The 18099-nt window shown below is 37.8% G+C and overlaps 1 protein-coding gene across 2 annotated transcripts in view; it reads right to left on the reverse strand.

The window, feature by feature from the left end:
- The window catches only part of EDIL3 (EGF like repeats and discoidin domains 3), a 489721-nt gene that overhangs the window by 356120 nt on the left and 115502 nt on the right, over nucleotides 1–18099 (reverse strand). For both annotated transcript variants that reach the window (XM_005903751.2, XM_005903750.2), the window contains exon 2: nucleotides 755–883. In XM_005903751.2, the coding sequence (XP_005903813.1) occupies nucleotides 755–883 (129 nt within the window). The remainder of the gene's footprint in view (nucleotides 1–754; nucleotides 884–18099) is intronic.

The following is an 18099-nucleotide window of genomic DNA, read 5'->3' on the forward strand; positions in this document are numbered from 1 at the left end:
ATTCTTAGTATTGACATGAAAAAGACAATTTTTTTTTTCAAATGTAACCATGATATTACTTTTAATCAGAAGAAAAAATATCTATATAAATTTACATAGTGCTAAATTATTTAAAGTACCATTACCTTCTCAGTGGGGAGTAATTTTGAAATTATGGAAGCTATCCTGAATCCATAATGATATACGCCAGTGAAGTACTTCACACATGAAAACATTTTGAAATGTGATCACTGACTGATATTTACCAAGCATGTTTTTGAAACTCTGAAGAACAATCCAGCTGGAATAATTTTTCTTTCATCATATATTTATAGTCTTAGAAAAATAACGATTAAAACAGCTATAAAATGTTGATGAATATTTTCAGGCACTAAAATAAGTTCTATTTTATTTACAGTGACTATTTAACTTGACTAAATTGACTTGGGAATTACTTTCCAGTGAAAATAAAATTTAAATGTATATTAATATTAGAAAGATAAGAAATTTATTATATTCAAGTAGTACTTGTAGTGCTTTTAAATTATAATGTTAATCACTAAGTCATATTTTTAAATTATTTGTGAGCACTACAAATAATAATATAATTTATTAAATAAAAATGTTAAAATTGAGAGACCAACAGAAGATTACACTAATTAGCAACACACAGCAATCTTATACAGAGCACCCATAACGCACTGATCTCCAAATGTGTCAGTCATTCATGAAAACAACGATGATAGCTATTGAAATGCTTAAATCTTGCACTTACCAACCTCCACAACACTAGAACAGTTGGGACCTGTGAAGCCATCTGGACACTTGCAGGAAAAGGAACCATCAGACAATCCTGGCAAGCAGATACCTCCATTTTCACAAGGATTGGGATCACAAATATCACCTGAGAAATAAAAAAACAGATATTGACTGTTTTTGCCTTAGACACTAAACTGTATTATTTCATAACTCCCACTCATCTTCCTTTGGTAACATCACAATACTTTATATAGATTTACAGATAAGGTAGGCAAGACCCATTTGAAACCATGTGCTTCTAAAAGAAATGGTCTGTCACAAGGTTAAAATTAAAATTTTCAATTCAAACATTGCATACTAGGTTGCATACTAAAAGCAAGTAATGTACTTTGGAATTCTTTCATTATGTATAAATGAAAGATTTTCTAGTTTGTTAAAGATTAACCAAAATGTCTGCAGTTGACCGGTCTGCTAATTACTCCTATAAATAACCTATCTATATCCGCACATTTTGCTTGATAACTTTGCAAGTTCTCTCAGTAAAGGGGGTGCTTATTTCTTGATGTCTAGAGTCTGGGCTTATCCATGTGACTTGCTTGGCCAGTAGGGTGTTAAGAGACTTAAAGTCAGTTGATATTTGATAAAACATTTTAATCATTCTGCTTCTTTTCTTGGAACTCTGCCATAGCCCTGAGAGTAAATTCAGCCTAGCCTGCTCAAGAGAACTGAGAGCAAATATGCAAGGAAAGAGAAATAACCTGTGCAGTAACCAAAACCAAAAACACGTGGCACGGCTTTAACACAGGTAGCGGATGGAATCTGGAAAAGCACTGAAAGAATGGCCACAGGAGGCTAGAAAAATGGGTTCTCTGTGCTATATAGAGATGCAGTTGGTAAGACTATCACCTGAGGAAACTCTGGTGAAAGAAAATGTACCTAATAAACTTCTGTATATGAGTAATGGCATTTGTAGGCAGAATGTAAAAGTGTCACTTGATTTAATAACTGTATTTTATAAGGTATGATAAGAAAGAGACATGCTAAATAAAGAACTGATGAGTTTGAAAGTAAAGGAATAGGGAGGCACCAGGACTTATGATAGAAAACAAAACGATTTCTCAACCCCAGCTTCTCAAACCAGTGGAGGGTCAAACCCAGAGCTTTGTCAGAAAGACGTGGCTTCAGCATAAATATCAAATGAAGGCTGTAGCTACAAGACCTTTGTGAAAACATTGCATGTAACTCAGGTGCAGCCTGAAAGAATCTCTCAGCTAAACAGAAAGAGATTCTAGAAATCTTAAGGATATTATCCCTGAGCAGCCTGACAGATCCACAGTAGTGCTGATTAGGTATGGAGTGATAAACAGGCTTCAGAGAATCACGGGTGTGGCTTTGCAAAGAGCATGTGAATCAGATTCAGAAAAGCCCATACAACTTCTAAAGGAGCTTTATAGGTAAAGGTGCCATCTCCTGGAATAAAGGGGAATGAAGCTTTTAAAAATTAAAAAAAAAAAAAAAAAGCGGGGCCCCAACTTCCTTAGTACTTGGTATTTCGAAGAACTTTATTCCCCTACAGAAGTTTTCTCATGAATGATTTCATCTTTTCTCCAGACTAACTGCTCTAAAACTTTACAAAAAAGGAAAATGGAGGTTAAGATATTTGTGAAATTTATAAAGCAGGTCATTAGCTATACTAACATGATAGACTAAAATACTACATTGGCACTGGATAAGATATTAGAAAAAGAGTCCTGAAATAAGTTAATAAATGAAAGAATATGCTTTGGGACTACCATAGAATTTAGCATGGCTGAACCCTGGAGTATCTGCTTGGTAATGACTGAAAAAGTATAAATATGTCAGGTCAGGGGAGATTAAAAAGTGACATCACCAATTATCAGTTGAGGAGACAACAAATGTTTTTAATATGTATTTTAGAGCTTTAACATGGTCAGATATATTTTAAGAAGACTATTCTGGCAGCATTATCTATCAAGTGCATTTGAAAGTGATGCATGGTAAAGATATTTCAATAGATTATTTATTTATCTCTTTATGTATCTAGCTAGTGAGCCATTCAACTATTCCTCCATTTGTCCATCCAACTGTCTATTCTTTGAGCACCTATTTAATGATAGGCACCAAGTGGTAACATAAGAGACATATATAAAGAGTCCTTATGATCAACAAGTACAGATCCCACTACAGGAGATGAAAAAGACAGAAACAATTAAAGCACATGGTAATAAGAACTATGATTAGTATACATGATCCAAGTCATAGGATCACAGGAGACTTCTAAATGGATCCGGTGCTGTTCAGTGATGCAGAAGAAAAGAAGGTACATGCTTAACATCCCAGGAAAAGAAAATAACATATATGAAGGAAAAAGATCACTACGCATCCTAGGAACTTCAAATAGGCTACTATAATTAAAGCACAGAAGAGTATGATGAATAGAAAGAAATGAGTAGAAAGAAACGTTAGCATGGTCATCTAGATAAATGCCTTGTATGCTGTACCCCAAATTCTGAAGGTTTTCTGTCGGCACTGAAAAATCATAAAAGGACTTTACATATGAGCAAGTATATGATCACATTGGTGTTATGGAATGCTGACTTAGGCAACATTGTGTTGAATCAGATGGGGGACTAAGCATGAATCTTCTGAGGTAGTCCCATAAAAAATGACAACTTCCTTAACTCTCTTTAGAGGTAGCCAGGGACAAGGAAAGCAATGTAAGCGTCATTTAAACCCAATCCAGTTAATAAATGCTAGCTAATAAGATAGGAAATGATAGTCCTCCCAAATTACTACCTCCCCCATTAGAAACAAGGGGAGATTGTCTAGAAAGTAAATTACTAGTTTAAAAGTGTGATCCTGCTTGTCTTTCTTCAGTGTGAGCAAAGAAGCACAGCTTTGTACAGTCAGACTAACAACACTGCCATCTGCTCACTCTGTACATTGCATAAAGATGAGTATTAACACCGAAGCTTTTTTTTTGATAAGACGTCAGTCATATTTCTGTGCACTGTGAATACTACGAAAGAGAAGTTCTACATTCCCCAGACGAGGATCTGTTGTTGCAGCAATGTCAACAGATCAAGGAACATTGTGGATGTTTATATTGATTTATTTACACTGACAAGCGTGATCTCCACAGGAGAAAGGCAAGGCATGAACAGTGTCCTACAGGCTCATAAGAATACAGGCTATATTTATACATTTACCCAAAACCCAGATCCCTCATTCTCATCCCTCTCACTCCTACAGCCAATTTCCTTTATGTGAGCTCACCCAGAGTCGCATGAGACCACGTCGTCGGGTCCCTTTGGTTGACCCCCCATCACACAGAGCTTTGTTGTCCTAAGAAACCTTTCTTAGTACTTGTGCTGCCCTTTCTAAGTGATAATACTTAATCTAGTTGATTTTCTACTGGCGTGTCTGCCAGTCATATGATGCTTCTGTGGTCACAGTGAGACAGGATGGTCTGTTTACCTCTCATAGCTCGTAGATGCCAGCTGCTCTTCAGCTGACCTGTTTTCTCTTTTGTACTTCTTGTTCTTTCTGCTTATTACTTATTTCTAAGATGTTAATATTGTAAAAACCCATATTTTATCACCATTATTGATATCTACTCAGTGTCTTTCTGAAACATAGAAAAGAGGTAATAGATTTGACCAAATTGTGCCAGTAGAACTAAGAGGACATTGTGACCAAACTGATGCGTGGGTTGAGGGAGAGAAAAAGTCTGGACTGATTTCCAGAGCTCTTGCCTGTACAACTGTAAGGCCATCTTTCATAAGGAAATATAATGGATTCATTGTTAAAGGAATTATTGTGTTTAAGAAGTCTGCAGAGTATCCAAAATGAAAATGTCCTACAAAGGTATTGAATGATCAGATATGAAATCGGACAGCGTTTGATAAAACATGGATTGTTAAATATGGATGTGAATACTAGAATCCAGTGAGAGTCATTAAAGGGAGGGGAGGGGAGCAGAGCAAAGGGGAAAGGAGAGGGGAAGAGAAGTCCTTGGGCACACTAACAAATAAATGAGAATAAAGAGGGAAGATTCTTCGAGAGAGAAAGAGGAAAAAAATAGTGATAGGCCTCTTCCACAACAGTATGTATATCCAGTCTATTCACTTAGGGTCTAATATGTTAAGGACTGCCTGAGATTAATTAAAGGCCCTCACATGTAGCTGTGATAGATGGATAATGTCAGCAAAAAAAAAAAAAAAAAAAAATGAAAGTTTAGATGGGCACAACAGAATCCAAACACAATTAGGGTGATAGCTGCTGCTGCTAAATCACTTCAGTCGTGTCTGACTCTGTGCAACCCCATAGATGGTAGCCTACCAGGCTCCTCTGTCCCTGGGATTCTCCAGGCAAGAACACAGGAGTGGGTTGCCATTTCCTTCTTCAATGCATGGAAGTGAAAGCGAAGTCCCTCAGTCATGTCCGATTCTTCACAACCCCATGGACTGAAGCCTACCAGGCTCCTCCATCCATGGGATTTTCCAGGTAAGAGTGCTGGAGTGGGGTGCCATTGCCTTCTCCTAGGGTGATTAGAGGATATGCTATGTACTTGTTTCCCCACACCTAATTATTAATAGCACCCTTGTGTCAGCTGGGTTCTCCATGAAGACAAAGAGTATAGCAAGTTTATTAAGAAGTAACACCCAAGAAAAAATGAGGAAGAAGCAGAAAAGGGCTGGGAAAGCTTTGTGATGCAGATCTGACACCTGTGAAAAGAAATGGGTGGTGGTGGGGAGCAGGGAGGTCACTGAAGGAAGACTGAGCCTAGGAGTCTCAGTCTATAATGCAGAATTGACAAAGTCTTAGCTAATCTACCTGGGAGCTCCAGAGCAAAGATTATACTTTAGAGGAATCCCCCAAAGGCAGAAATGTCCAGACACTTGCTCAGTTTTTGGCAGGAGGAGGCCCAGGCAGAGCAGGTCTCTAAGGCTCTAATGGGATCATGAAGAAAGTGCTACCAAAGAAAGTCGGTGGAAGTTAAGTGCATTCATTCTTTGCAGCCAAACAGCTTGTTCTTTCTTGAAAGGATATTGGAGCCATGCACCTTCATGTGTACCAAAGTCCTCTTTCACCGTCAAAGCTGTCCTGGTTTGGATAAGTTACATAGTTACTTTGGTCAAAACCAAGGTATCTTAGCTTTCTTTCTTTTATCTACACCCGCTATCTCAGTAGGCTGATACCTTCAGTTGAGTTCAGTTGCTCAGTCATGTATGACTCTGCGATCCCATGGACTGCAGCATGCCAGGCCTCCCTGTCCATCACTCCAGGAGCTCAAACTCATGTCCATTGAGTTGGTGATGCCATCCAACCATCTCATCCTCTGTAGTACCCTTCTCCTCCCGCCTTCAATCTTTCCCAGCATCAGGGTCTTTTCAAATGAGTCAGCTCTTTGCATCAGATGGCCAAAGTACTGGAGCTTCAGCTTCAACATCAGTCCTTCCAATGAATATTCAGGACTGATTTCCTTTAGGATGGACTGGTTGGATCTCCTTGCAGTCCGAGGGACTCTCAAGAGTCTTCTCCAACACCACAGTTCAAAAGCATCAATTCTTCAGCACTCAGCTTTCTTTATAGTCCAACTCTCACATCCATATATGACTACTGGATAAACCATAGCCTTGACTAGACGGACTTTTGTTGGCAAAGTAATGTCTCTGCTTTTTAATGTCTCTGCTGTCTAGGTTGGTCATAGCTTTCCCTCCAAGGAGTAAGCGTCTTTTAATTTTAAGGCTGATACCTTAAGTAGAAACCAACCCTTTCTGGCTAAAATTTCAAGTCTAATTCAAATGTACTTCAGGGACTTCTGATTCTCTGTCATTTCAATTAATCTGAAAAAGCATCAGCTTAAGAATCCTGATTAAAATGCAACTGACTTCTGGATTTCAAGTCAGTGCTTTGTTGTCTCTTTGCCTCCCAGTGGACGCGTTGGTAGAGTCTTTTAAAACTAAGATGGCAACTGGTACAAGAAGACAGGCTCAGGAATGGACAATACACGCCTTCATGGTTCTTTATTTCACTGTCAGCAGGTTCCTAAAATATACCTCTGCAGATTGTAATCTGTGTGCAGTGTTACACCTTGATGCTTCGTGGCTGGCTGGCCTCACCTGCTTTAGATTAGGACAGATGTGTTTAATTTGAATCTAACTATGTTTTACGATTCCATCTGCAGTTTATGGCAGACTCAGGCAAATTAAGCTGATGCCGATTTTCCTTTTGGCAATCGAATGCAGCAATTATTTTCTCCAGGGGCAAGAAATCATTGCAGGCTAAATTTAACTTCCCATTTGCCTGCTCTCTCCCCCCACTCTCCAGAGTTCTGTTTGGACTGGGACCATCCTGACTGTGCTCTGTGTCCTCCTCATTCTTCTCACTGACCCACCACCTGTTGCCAGTCACCTCCTGTTCAAAATGATTTAGGGATGTCTTATTTCACTTTATTATCAATTGCCTGATCTTTTAGCCAAAATCACAAAGTGTGTATGAATCTATAAAATCCAGCACTGCAGAAGACAGTGCAGAAAAAAGAAAAAAAAAAAACAACACTATAATTTGTACCATTATGACTGTGGTTGTGTTTTTCTGTGGGCTCAGTATACAGCCATGCAACTTGTGATGTAGGGAAAAGGAGAAAATTCTATGTTAGCACTAACCTGGGAATTAGGTGGACAGAACAGCCAATTTGCCTCATTGATATGTAACTATCTGATGGTTTATGCACTGAGTTTTCTTTACATATTACTGCTTATCTCCAGTTTACAAATCAGAGAACCCCAACTCAGTTATCATGTATTGATACTCCAGGAACCAAACATTAGACACTGGGAATGTTGTCTAGATGAAGACACATATGAATCCTGCACTCCTGAAATTCATAGTATAGTGGAGGGGATGCACATAAGAAACTGACAAATAAGCAAGGTATTGTCCACTGTAACAAAAACCATGCTGGGGTGGGGGAAAGGTAAGAGGAGGACAACCTGATGAGAAAGGCAGTGAATGCAACTAGTTACGGGTGCCTCTTGAGCTGAAGCTGAACATTAGCCAGTCATGTTAAAACCTAAGAGTCTTCTAAGCAGAGGGGATAGCAAGTGTGTGGCCTGAGTGATAGGCAAGAGAGTGATGAATTCAAGCAATACAAAGGAGGCCAGAGTGTCCAGAATACAGTGGTAAAGTGTCACTAAGTGGTTTTTGTCAGCAACAGAGTTTTAGCAGGAACGGAGTTATAACTAACGCCCCACATTTGATTCTCTGTCCTTAGGATAATCAAGGACATTTCTTCTAAGCCTACTCTTACTATATTCTCAAACATCTACTGAAAATATATTATTGTATTTCAATTTTTTAGATATTAATATAGGTACACAGTACTGTGTTAACATAATGTAAATATATGAATAATTTATTTGGATGAATGCATGCATCTCCATTTCCTTGGCTCCTTTAGCAATCCAAGAAGCCACCTACAATATATCTGTACCTTCATCCCTGCCCTCTCATTTCTGAAAGAAAATTTGTATACAGATGCAATATTAAAAATGAAAAAGTAGTAACATATCTCTAAAGCATATAGCTATACTAACACAAGATATTAATATTAATTTCTTCAACATCTCTGCAAACTAAATGTAAAAACTGTCACAGTACATATTTATATGTGGTTAAGTAAATGGAGACTATATTTTGTTTTACTTTGGATCTTTTTTAATGGAATTATAATTGACAAATAATATTATATAGTTTCAAGTGAACAACAAACATGGTGATTTAGTATTTTCATACACTACAAAATGATCACCACAACAAGTCTAGTGACCACATGTCCCCACACAGAGTTATTATAATGTTACTGACTATATTCCCAGTACTGTAATATTACTTCCCTGTGACTCTTTTATTTTATAGCTAGAAGTTTGTACCTCTTAATCCCCTTCACACTTTTCACCCATCTTCCAACCCTCTCCCCTCTGGCAACCACCAGTTTCTGTTTCTGTTCTATTTATTCACTTGTTTTTGTTTCTTTGGCTGTACTATGGGAATTGTGGGATTTTAGTTCCCTGAGCAGGGATCGAACCCCGACCTTAGTAGTGACAGCTCAGAGTCCTAATCACTAGACCACCAAGGAATTCCCCTTGTTCATTTGTTCCAGTCTTTAGATCTACATTTTAGTGAAATCATATTATATTTGTATGTCTCTGTCTGACTTATTTCACTTAGCTTAATACCCTCTAGGTCCAAGTTTACATGATCAATTAATCTATGACAAAGGAGGCAAGGGTATTCACTGGGGGAAAAACAGTCTATTCAATAAACAGTGTTGGGAAAACTGGACAGCTACCTAGAAAATAATGAAATGACTACTTCCTTACACTATACATAAAAAATAAATTTAAAATGGATTAAAGATTTAAATGCAAGACCTGGAACTATAAAACCCCAAGAATAAAATAGGCTCTAGGCCCTTTGACACCATTCTTAGCACAATTTTGGGGGTTATGTCTCCTTAGGCAAGGGCGACAAAAACACAAATAAACAAATGGGACTACATCCGTGTAAAAAGCTTCTGCACAGCAAAGGAAACCATCAACAAAATGAAAAGGCCAACCTACTGAATGGGAGAAGGTATTTACAAATGATATATCTGATAAGGAGTTGATACCCTAAATACATAAAGAACTTATACAACTTAATATCAAAACCAAAAAACAAACAACCTGATTAAAAAACAGACAGGGACCTGAGTAGACATTTTACCAAAAAAAGACATGCAGAAGGCCAACAGGCACTTGAAAAGGTGCTCAACATCCCTAATCACTGGAGAAATGCAAATCAGAACCACAGTGAGATACAAGAGAACATTTAAATTCATGTTCTACAACCAGGACAACCTCATCTTCCGTTGATTGCTCTCCACTGAACTTGGCAGCTATACTATCACTTCATTTAAAACTGAAAGAAAACAAAAGCTTTGTCTTCAACTGCACAAGTTAGAATTTGAACCAACCTGTAGACAGAGTACTTGGCAAAATGAGCCACTTCTCATACACAAGTGAGCAATAACTCTAGTTAAAATGAGATAAAGTTCAGGAGAATTTGCATAGTCAACCTGGTAAAACTCACAAATGTTAGCACCCTTATGACTTACTGCCAGTGAAATTGTACAGAACAAAATAAATGTCACTTCTGAATCAACAGTAGGACTGAATTTACTTTGGTGTCTCTTGAGAGACCATTTATGCTGAATACTGCAATTTCATTTGTTCCATGCTCTAATGAATTTGATGCACAGACTTTTATTTTAAAGTCTTTCTTTGCAAGCTAAAGCTTAAAGAATGTGGACAGTTTAAAAAACAAAACAAAACACAGTTCAAAAGGTTTGATGTGATTGCTAGCTTCACTTGTGCTTTAAAAACAAATTTTAGTTGATGTTTCAGACCATCCTGCAATTTGGAAGAGAAAGAAATAAGATTAAAAAAAAATAAGAATATTCGTGTTGAGAGGATCTGTCATTTCACTGGAAAAATCATGTAACGCACTTGTAATAAAAGAAAAATTAACACCTTGATGTCCACAGGACTCCCAAATGACCACATGCAGCTACGGAAGACACAAATCTAATGAAAGAACAAGGAAACTTTGTAGACTCACTCGGGGCTACACTAAAGCTAATTTAAAGCAGGATGTTTCTTAGTTGTTTTTGGTGTTTAGTCTCTAAGTCCTGTCTGACACTGCACCCCCCTGGACTTGTGGCATAGGCCCCTAGGCTCCTCTGTCCATGGGATTTCCCAGGCAAGAGTATCAGAGTGGATTGTCATTTCTTTCTCCAGGGGATCTTCCCAACCCAAGGACTGAACCCACGTCTCCTGCATTGCAGGCAGGGGAAGTCCTTCTTAGCTGTTAGCCAGTGGTTTATCCCACTATTTTTAAAGATAGTTTTTTCTTCTTAGATAACTTTTTAAATGTGAGAGAAATATAGTACTGAAGATAGTTAGACGGAAATCAGCAATAATTTTGAGTGTTGACTATTTGAATTTTACATCCTTTACCACACAGCTTCAATCAAGGCTAATTGCATGAAAATATAAAAATATTTTGGGCTCTACATTTTGAAAAAGGCTTTTGGCATATTTTGTATTTTAAAACACTCTAGAGAGTCCCTTAAAATAACAAAATCTAGAGTTTTTAGAATTGAAAGGGACATTAGAGATGATCTAACCCAGTGGTTCTCAAACTTTGCTGAATATTAGAATCACAGGGGAGTTTTTAAAATTCCTGATGCCCAGTCCAATTAAGTCAGAATCACTGGGGTTGGAAAATAGACTTCTGCATTTCCTAAAGCTCATCCAAACTTTTCAACTTATTAAAGAAGGAACACAAATAAAAGAATGTGAGGAAGGAAAGAAAGGAGGAAGGAAGAAAGTTTGTATTTCCTGTTTTCAACTGAGAGGAAGGCAAAAGAGAAGAGAATTTATTAGACTAGCTTTCTTGGTAGTTCAGAATGAGTTATGAAAAAAAATACCTGCAGGAAGTCAGAATCAGCAAATTGAAAATAAAGGCACACAGCATGTTAGGGAGAGCAGAACAGATACTACTTACTACTAACATATATTGAATTTCCATAGAATAATTAGCTGGAACTTTATAAATCACCAGCTAATTCAACCATATCATGGAATTCCCAAGTATTTTTTGACTATATTATTTCTACCTGTGAAGAATATTCATCAAGTTAATATTAACTGAAGCCCATTTACATGACATTGAGAGATAATTGCTGCACATATTATGGGACCCCTGATAGACAATCACCTGCTCTTTATAGAGTCTAACAAAAGACATAGATAAGTTGACAGGTGGTTATCAGAGCATGTTAGGTCTATGAGAAGGGAAACTCCTGGTGCCAAAGGATCATGAAAGAGCTGCATCAAACTCTGCCCTGTGAGTTAGGAAGCTCTCCCAGGGCAAGTGATCTTCAATTCAAAACAAGAGGATTAATGGAAAGCAGCCAGGCAAAGGGATGGCCCAGAGATCCCCTGCAGAGGGGAACACATGTGCAAATGTAGGGAGCAGAGCCAGAGCCCTGCTTAAGAAACAGGATGAAACTCATTTTAGCTAGACAGAAGAGAGAGAACAGAAATGCAGAGGCAAGACTGAAGAACAGGAGTTGCCCAGGGTGTGCAGTGTCTTTAAGACACTCCTAAGGAGTCTGAGATTTCCCTGGTTGCTCAGATGGTAAAGCATCTGCCTACAATGCAGGAAATCCAGGTTCAATTCCTGAGTCGGGAAGATCTGGAGAAGGAAATGGCAACCCACTCCAGTATTCTTGCCTGGAAAATCCCATGGACGGAGGAACAGGGTCGGCTACAGGCCACGGGGTTGCAAAGAGTCGGACACGACTGGACGACTTTACTTTCTTAAGGAGTCTGGGCATTCCTGAGCATAAAGGACAGCCATTTAGGGGTCTAATCTGAAGGGTGACATGATAGTTCACCCTGGAAGCAATGTGGAGAATGGATTACAGGAGGAAAAGCCCGAGGGTGACAGACCAGTGAGGAAGTGGCAAATTTTAGTCTTGCACGAGGGACTGCTGACTTGCCTTGGAGTACTAATGGAGAGAAGTGGATCCCAAAAGACATATGGAGAGAGGAAATTCATAGAGCCAACGGGATGGCTGAAAAGAAAGAGAAGAACTAAGGATGAAACTCATAAATTAAAATTTAACAAAAAACTCTGCCTTTCATTTTGATAGAAAACATGGTCTAAGGAGCAAGTGTGGTGATGGTGATGAAGGGGAGTGAAGATTTCTGTTTTGGAAATGCTTGGACAAAAATGTCTATAGCCATTCACTTGGAGATATTCAGTGAGAAGATAATTTTATCGATTTGAACCTGTGGAGAAAGATTCAGTTTAGAGATCGAGCAATTAGCATAAAGTCTATCTTTTAAATCATGGAAATACAAACACAAATTCTCAGAGGTGTTTCTGGAAACACGATCTAGAAGTAGATACATGTTTCTACCTTGTAATGGAGAAGGAAATGGCAACCCACTCCAGTATTCTTGCCTGGAGAATCCCCATAGACAGTCCATAGGGTCACAAAGAGTTGGACATGACTGAGTGACTAAGCACAGCACACCTTGTAAACTCTCTTAAGTGTGGAATCATTTCAACTTATTCACCGAATTCTCCCCATGGCAAAGACTGGCGTCTGATCATTTTATTCAAATAAAATGCTATCAAAATGAAAATTGTGTGGGAGAGAGTTGGAAATATATTTAAAATGGCAGAAACCTGATAAGTGTTTTGGCGTTGATTGGAGGCAGCTATCAGAACAGAAGTTAAAGGGACAGTAGAGAAGGAAATGCTCAGAAGGTTTGAAAATCACTCAGTTGTGTCTCACTCTTTGTGACCCCATGGACTATACAGTCCATGGAATTCTCCAGGTCAGAATACTGGAGTGGGTAGCCTTTCCCTTCTCCAGGGGATCTTCCTGAACCAGAAATTGAACTGGGGTCTCCTGCATTACAGGTGGATTCTTTACCAACTGAGCTATGAGGGAACACTGTGAAGGATGGGCTTCAGATATATATGGAAGGAATCACCTTTGGCACGAGGAGGGATCTGATATAATACAACCTGGATGTCTATATGTTTACAGATGCTTAAGCAAATTGAGGGAGTTTTTCTGGTGTCTTCTCTGTGTAGCAGGGCTGCTGAAAATATGATGGGATCATAGGCTTGAGTAGAGTAGAACGTAAGTAATATGTACTTGCAGTAAATAGAAGGTTGCTGCCTGGAAAGCATAGGAAAAAGCCTGAGGGAAAGGAGTAGGGCCCAGCTGGGCTTGGAGTCAAGAACTGACACCAGCAACACGTACCCAACCTTGTTATCTGGTTAGAGGACAATAGCTAGTGCTCAGGCAGGAAGAAGACCCTGACCCAGGTTTGTTGTGTTACCAGACAGGTGTGATGGAGGTCAACAAAAGAGTGACACCTGACTGCTTTGGATTTTTTAATGCATAAATAAGATAGCTTATTGTGTGTTATGCTCTAAAATCATATATTTTTCTAATTATGAAAAAATTCTAAACCCAATGAGTTGTTCTTTCAGAGACTATCATAGTTCTTCAGTTGACAGCAAAGGACAAACTAAAAGATAGAATTTGGCTGCTGTATATAAATAATGCAGTACATCATGATGATAACACTTAGTCCATCAATCCTTGTCAAGAACGCAACTCACAGTGACTTTACAAAAACAATCAGCTGCTACAAAGATGAAATCCAGTGCCATATGCAATGGTGGAAGATTCACATTGCCTTCTTTTTTAGACCTTAGACTGTGAATTATTTCGTTTCTAAATGTAAAGCTGCACAGCCACAATAGAAACATAATCTCCAAGGAAAATTAGTAGAAAAACAATTGGCTATATTGATGACTTATTAAGCATAGTGACTCAAGAAACACCAGGACATTTTATCAATCATCACATTACTCATTTAATTATGTTTTTCAGGTAGAAAGGGTATGTAATGCTAAAATTAGAGAAAAAATTTGCAAAGTCTAATTTTGTGTTTTATTTAGAATCTTCTTTTTAAAAGTCATAATTTAAGACAGCAGTAAAATAACAGTTTCAAACTCCAGCATACAAAATTTGAAGTAATATATTTCACTGTTTTAAGGGCAGCCCCGACTATTTATTGCTAGAACGTTTAAAGTAGTCAATTGTTTCATTAAATAACATGTTTATAAACTGTGCCACTGAACCTGACTATATATGTTCCTCCGTTTGGTGCGTGGAGGAAAGAAATCACAAAAATTAAAACTAGTCTTTTTTCAGCTAAAAATAAGCAATAGAGACACCTATCTAATTTACAGAATGTAAGTCATATTTTACAAGTCTGATTTAGATCTTGATTAAATTTTATAAAAAATGAATGATTTCATATTTATCTTTTACAGTAATATTTTCACATGAAAGCAACACTTTATAGAATAGCTGCCGGATACTCTAATTTCAGGTAATCTCTAACATTTCAGAATTTATGTCATTTATCCAAAGATAAAACAATCTTAGAAGAAACATAAATTACTTTGATAGGCCACTGTCTGTAGATAGCTTCCTGATAAACAATTTGATATATTTACTTGCTTGGTTAAATTTTCATATATCCTTTGATTCTATCATTACATAATTCAGCCAATGTTAGAACATTTCATTATTGTATAGTAATATTAATATTTTTGTGATTATGTACCAAACACTATACTAAGTGCTTTATGGGTATTATATCATTTAATCTTCATAATATGCCTATGATAAACTTTGCTGATATTGTTAATAAGCCTCATTTTATTTATGAAAAACTGAAATTTACTGATGTTCCAGAATGTAAAGGCATAGAATAACAAGGGCAAAATAAAATTCACATGTAGTCAGCATGGCTTCAGGAATAAGAAACTAGGCATGTTGGAATGATTTCCCTTGCCCCTGTTTTCCTTCACCTTTCTGCTTCAAGTTCTTTATTTTTTAAAAGTTCTTTTCATTCTCTGACTACAGGTCAGTTATTTAGTATTATTATGTATTGTCTACCTTCTCATCTTTGGATAATTACAGCCTCTTGGAAAATTAAGTGGATGAATAACATATGAATCATTGTTTGAGTCAATGATAGCAAGTACTAGAATAATACCTGGTTCACAGTAGGATATATACACACACATACAAATATATGCATATATATGGGGAAAGAGTATCATATTCATATTTGAATGAACTTATATATAAGTTCTATTAGCACAAGAAACACAATGATGACAATTATTTGAAAATAATAAAACACTTGCAAAAGAAATAAAGCCTTTAGAAAACTGAGGTAGCATATCTCACCAGCAATTTGGCTGGAAAGAGGTAAAATCCAGGTAACATTTCACACACTGATAGCACTGTCCTTCTGATGTTGCAGTCTGTATTGCATACAAACATGAACACAAAGGGTTTTTTTCCTTAGACTTTAAGTTAATAACAACATCTTCATTTTATTGATCACTTACTGTGATCCAAACACCTTCATTTTCAGAAAAAAAATCAAAACAATTGCCTATATTCAGAGCATGTGAATTCTGGCAACAGAATTAAATCAAGAACCTGAACTATTAATTGCCACTTTTTAGCATTATGCTAAAATTCAACATTTTTCCTAATTCTAAAAACAGTATATGTTCTAGGGAAAAAAAAAATCGAGAGACACATGCAAAACAGGGAAACTGGACCCCTTCTCTGCATTTCATTCTTGAACCCTAGCAGTAGCCACTGTAGTGAAGTTCGCTCAGTTGTATTCAACTTTTTGCAACCCCTTAGACTGCAGCCTGCCAGGTTCCTCTGTCCATGGAATTCTCCAAGGAAGAACACTGGAGTAGGTTGCCATTCCCTTCTCCAGGGGATCTTCCCAACCCAGGGATCAAACCCAGGTCTCCAGCATTGCAGGCAGATTCTTTACCATCTGAGCCACCAGGAAAGCCCACTGTTACCTCATTCTTTTGTATCCTCTGTGAAATTTACAAATCAGTTGCAAGAGGGCATCAGAGGGCAGACGCACTGAAACCATACTCACAGAAAACTAGTCAATCTAATCACACTAGGACCACAGCCTTGTCTAATTCAATGAAACTAAGCCATGCCCTGTGGGGCCGCCCAAGACGGGTGGGCATGTTGAAGAGGTCTGACAGAATGTAGTCCACTGAAGAAGGGAATGGCAAACCACTTCAGTATTCTCGCCTTGAGAAGTGCATGAACAGTATGAAAAGGCAAAATGATAGGATACTGAAAGAGGAACTCCCCAGGTTGGTAGGTAACCAATATGCTACTGGAGATCAGTAGAGAAGTAATTCCAGAAAGAATGAAGTGATGCAGCCAAAGCAAAAACAATACCAATTGCGGATGTGACTGGTGATAGAAGCAAGGTCCGATGCTGTAAAGAGCAATATTGCATAGGAACTGGAATGTTAGGTCCATGAATCAAGGCAAATTGGAAATGGTCAAATAGGAGATAGCAAGAGTGATCGTCGACATTCTAAGAATCAGCGAACTAAAATGGACTGGAATGGGTGCATTTAATTCAGATGACCATTATATCTACTACTGAGGGCAGGAATCCCTTAGAAGAAATGGAGTAGCTATCATGGTCAACAAAAGAGTCTGAAATGCAGTACTTGGATGCAATCTCAAAAACGACAGAATGATCTCTGTTTGTTTCCAAGGAAAACCATTCAATATCACAGTAATCCAAGTCTATGCCCCAACCAGTAATGCTGAAGAACATGAACAGTTCTATGAAGACCTACAAGACCTTTTAGAACTAATACCCAAAAAAGATGTCCTTTTCATTATAGGGGACTGGAACGCAAAAGTAGGAAGTCAAGAAACACCAGGAGTAACAGGCAAATTTAGCCTTGGAATATGGAATGAAGCAGGACAAAGGCTAATAGAGTTTTGCAAGAGAATGCACTGGTCATAGCAAACACCCTCTTCCAACAACACAAGAGAAGACTCTACACATGGCCATCACCAGATGGTCAACACCGAAATCAGAATGATGATATTCTTTTTTTTTTTTTCATAATGATTTCATTTATTTGTTCTGTACATATCTGATTAACAGGCACTAATTTTGTTGATGGAAACAAGAGAACTCTATTGTTATATACAGATTAGAAATGTAAACACTTAGCATTTCCCACAACTACTGACTTCACAAATTACTTTGAATGTTATTTCTTTTTTTTTAATTTTATTTTATTTTTAAACTTTACATAATTGTATTAGTTTTGCCAAATATCAAAATGAATCCGCCACAGGTATACATGTGTTCCCCATCCTGAACCCTCCTCCCTCCTCCCTCCTCCCTCCCCATACCATCCCTCTGGGTCGTCCCAGTGCACTAGCCCCAAGCATCCAGTATCGTGCATTGAACCTGGACTGGCAACTCGTTTCTTACATGATATTTTACGTGTTTCAATGTCATTCTCCCAAATCTTCCCACCCTCTCCCTCTCCCACAGAGTCCATAAGACTGTTCTATACATCAGTGTCTCTTTTGCTGTCTCGTACACTGGGTTATTGTTACCATCTTTCTAAATTCCATATATATGCGTTAGTATACTGTATTTATGTTTTTCCTTCTGGCTTACTTCACTCTGTATAATAGGCTCCAGTTTCATCCACCTCATTAGAACTGATTCAAATGTATTCTTTTTAATGGCTGAGTAATACTCCATTGTGTATATGTACCACAGCTTTCTTATCCATTCATCTGCTGATGGG

This window comes from Bos mutus, chromosome 7 (genome assembly GCF_027580195.1).
Source record: "Bos mutus isolate GX-2022 chromosome 7, NWIPB_WYAK_1.1, whole genome shotgun sequence".
Taxonomy (NCBI): Eukaryota; Metazoa; Chordata; class Mammalia; order Artiodactyla; family Bovidae; genus Bos; species Bos mutus.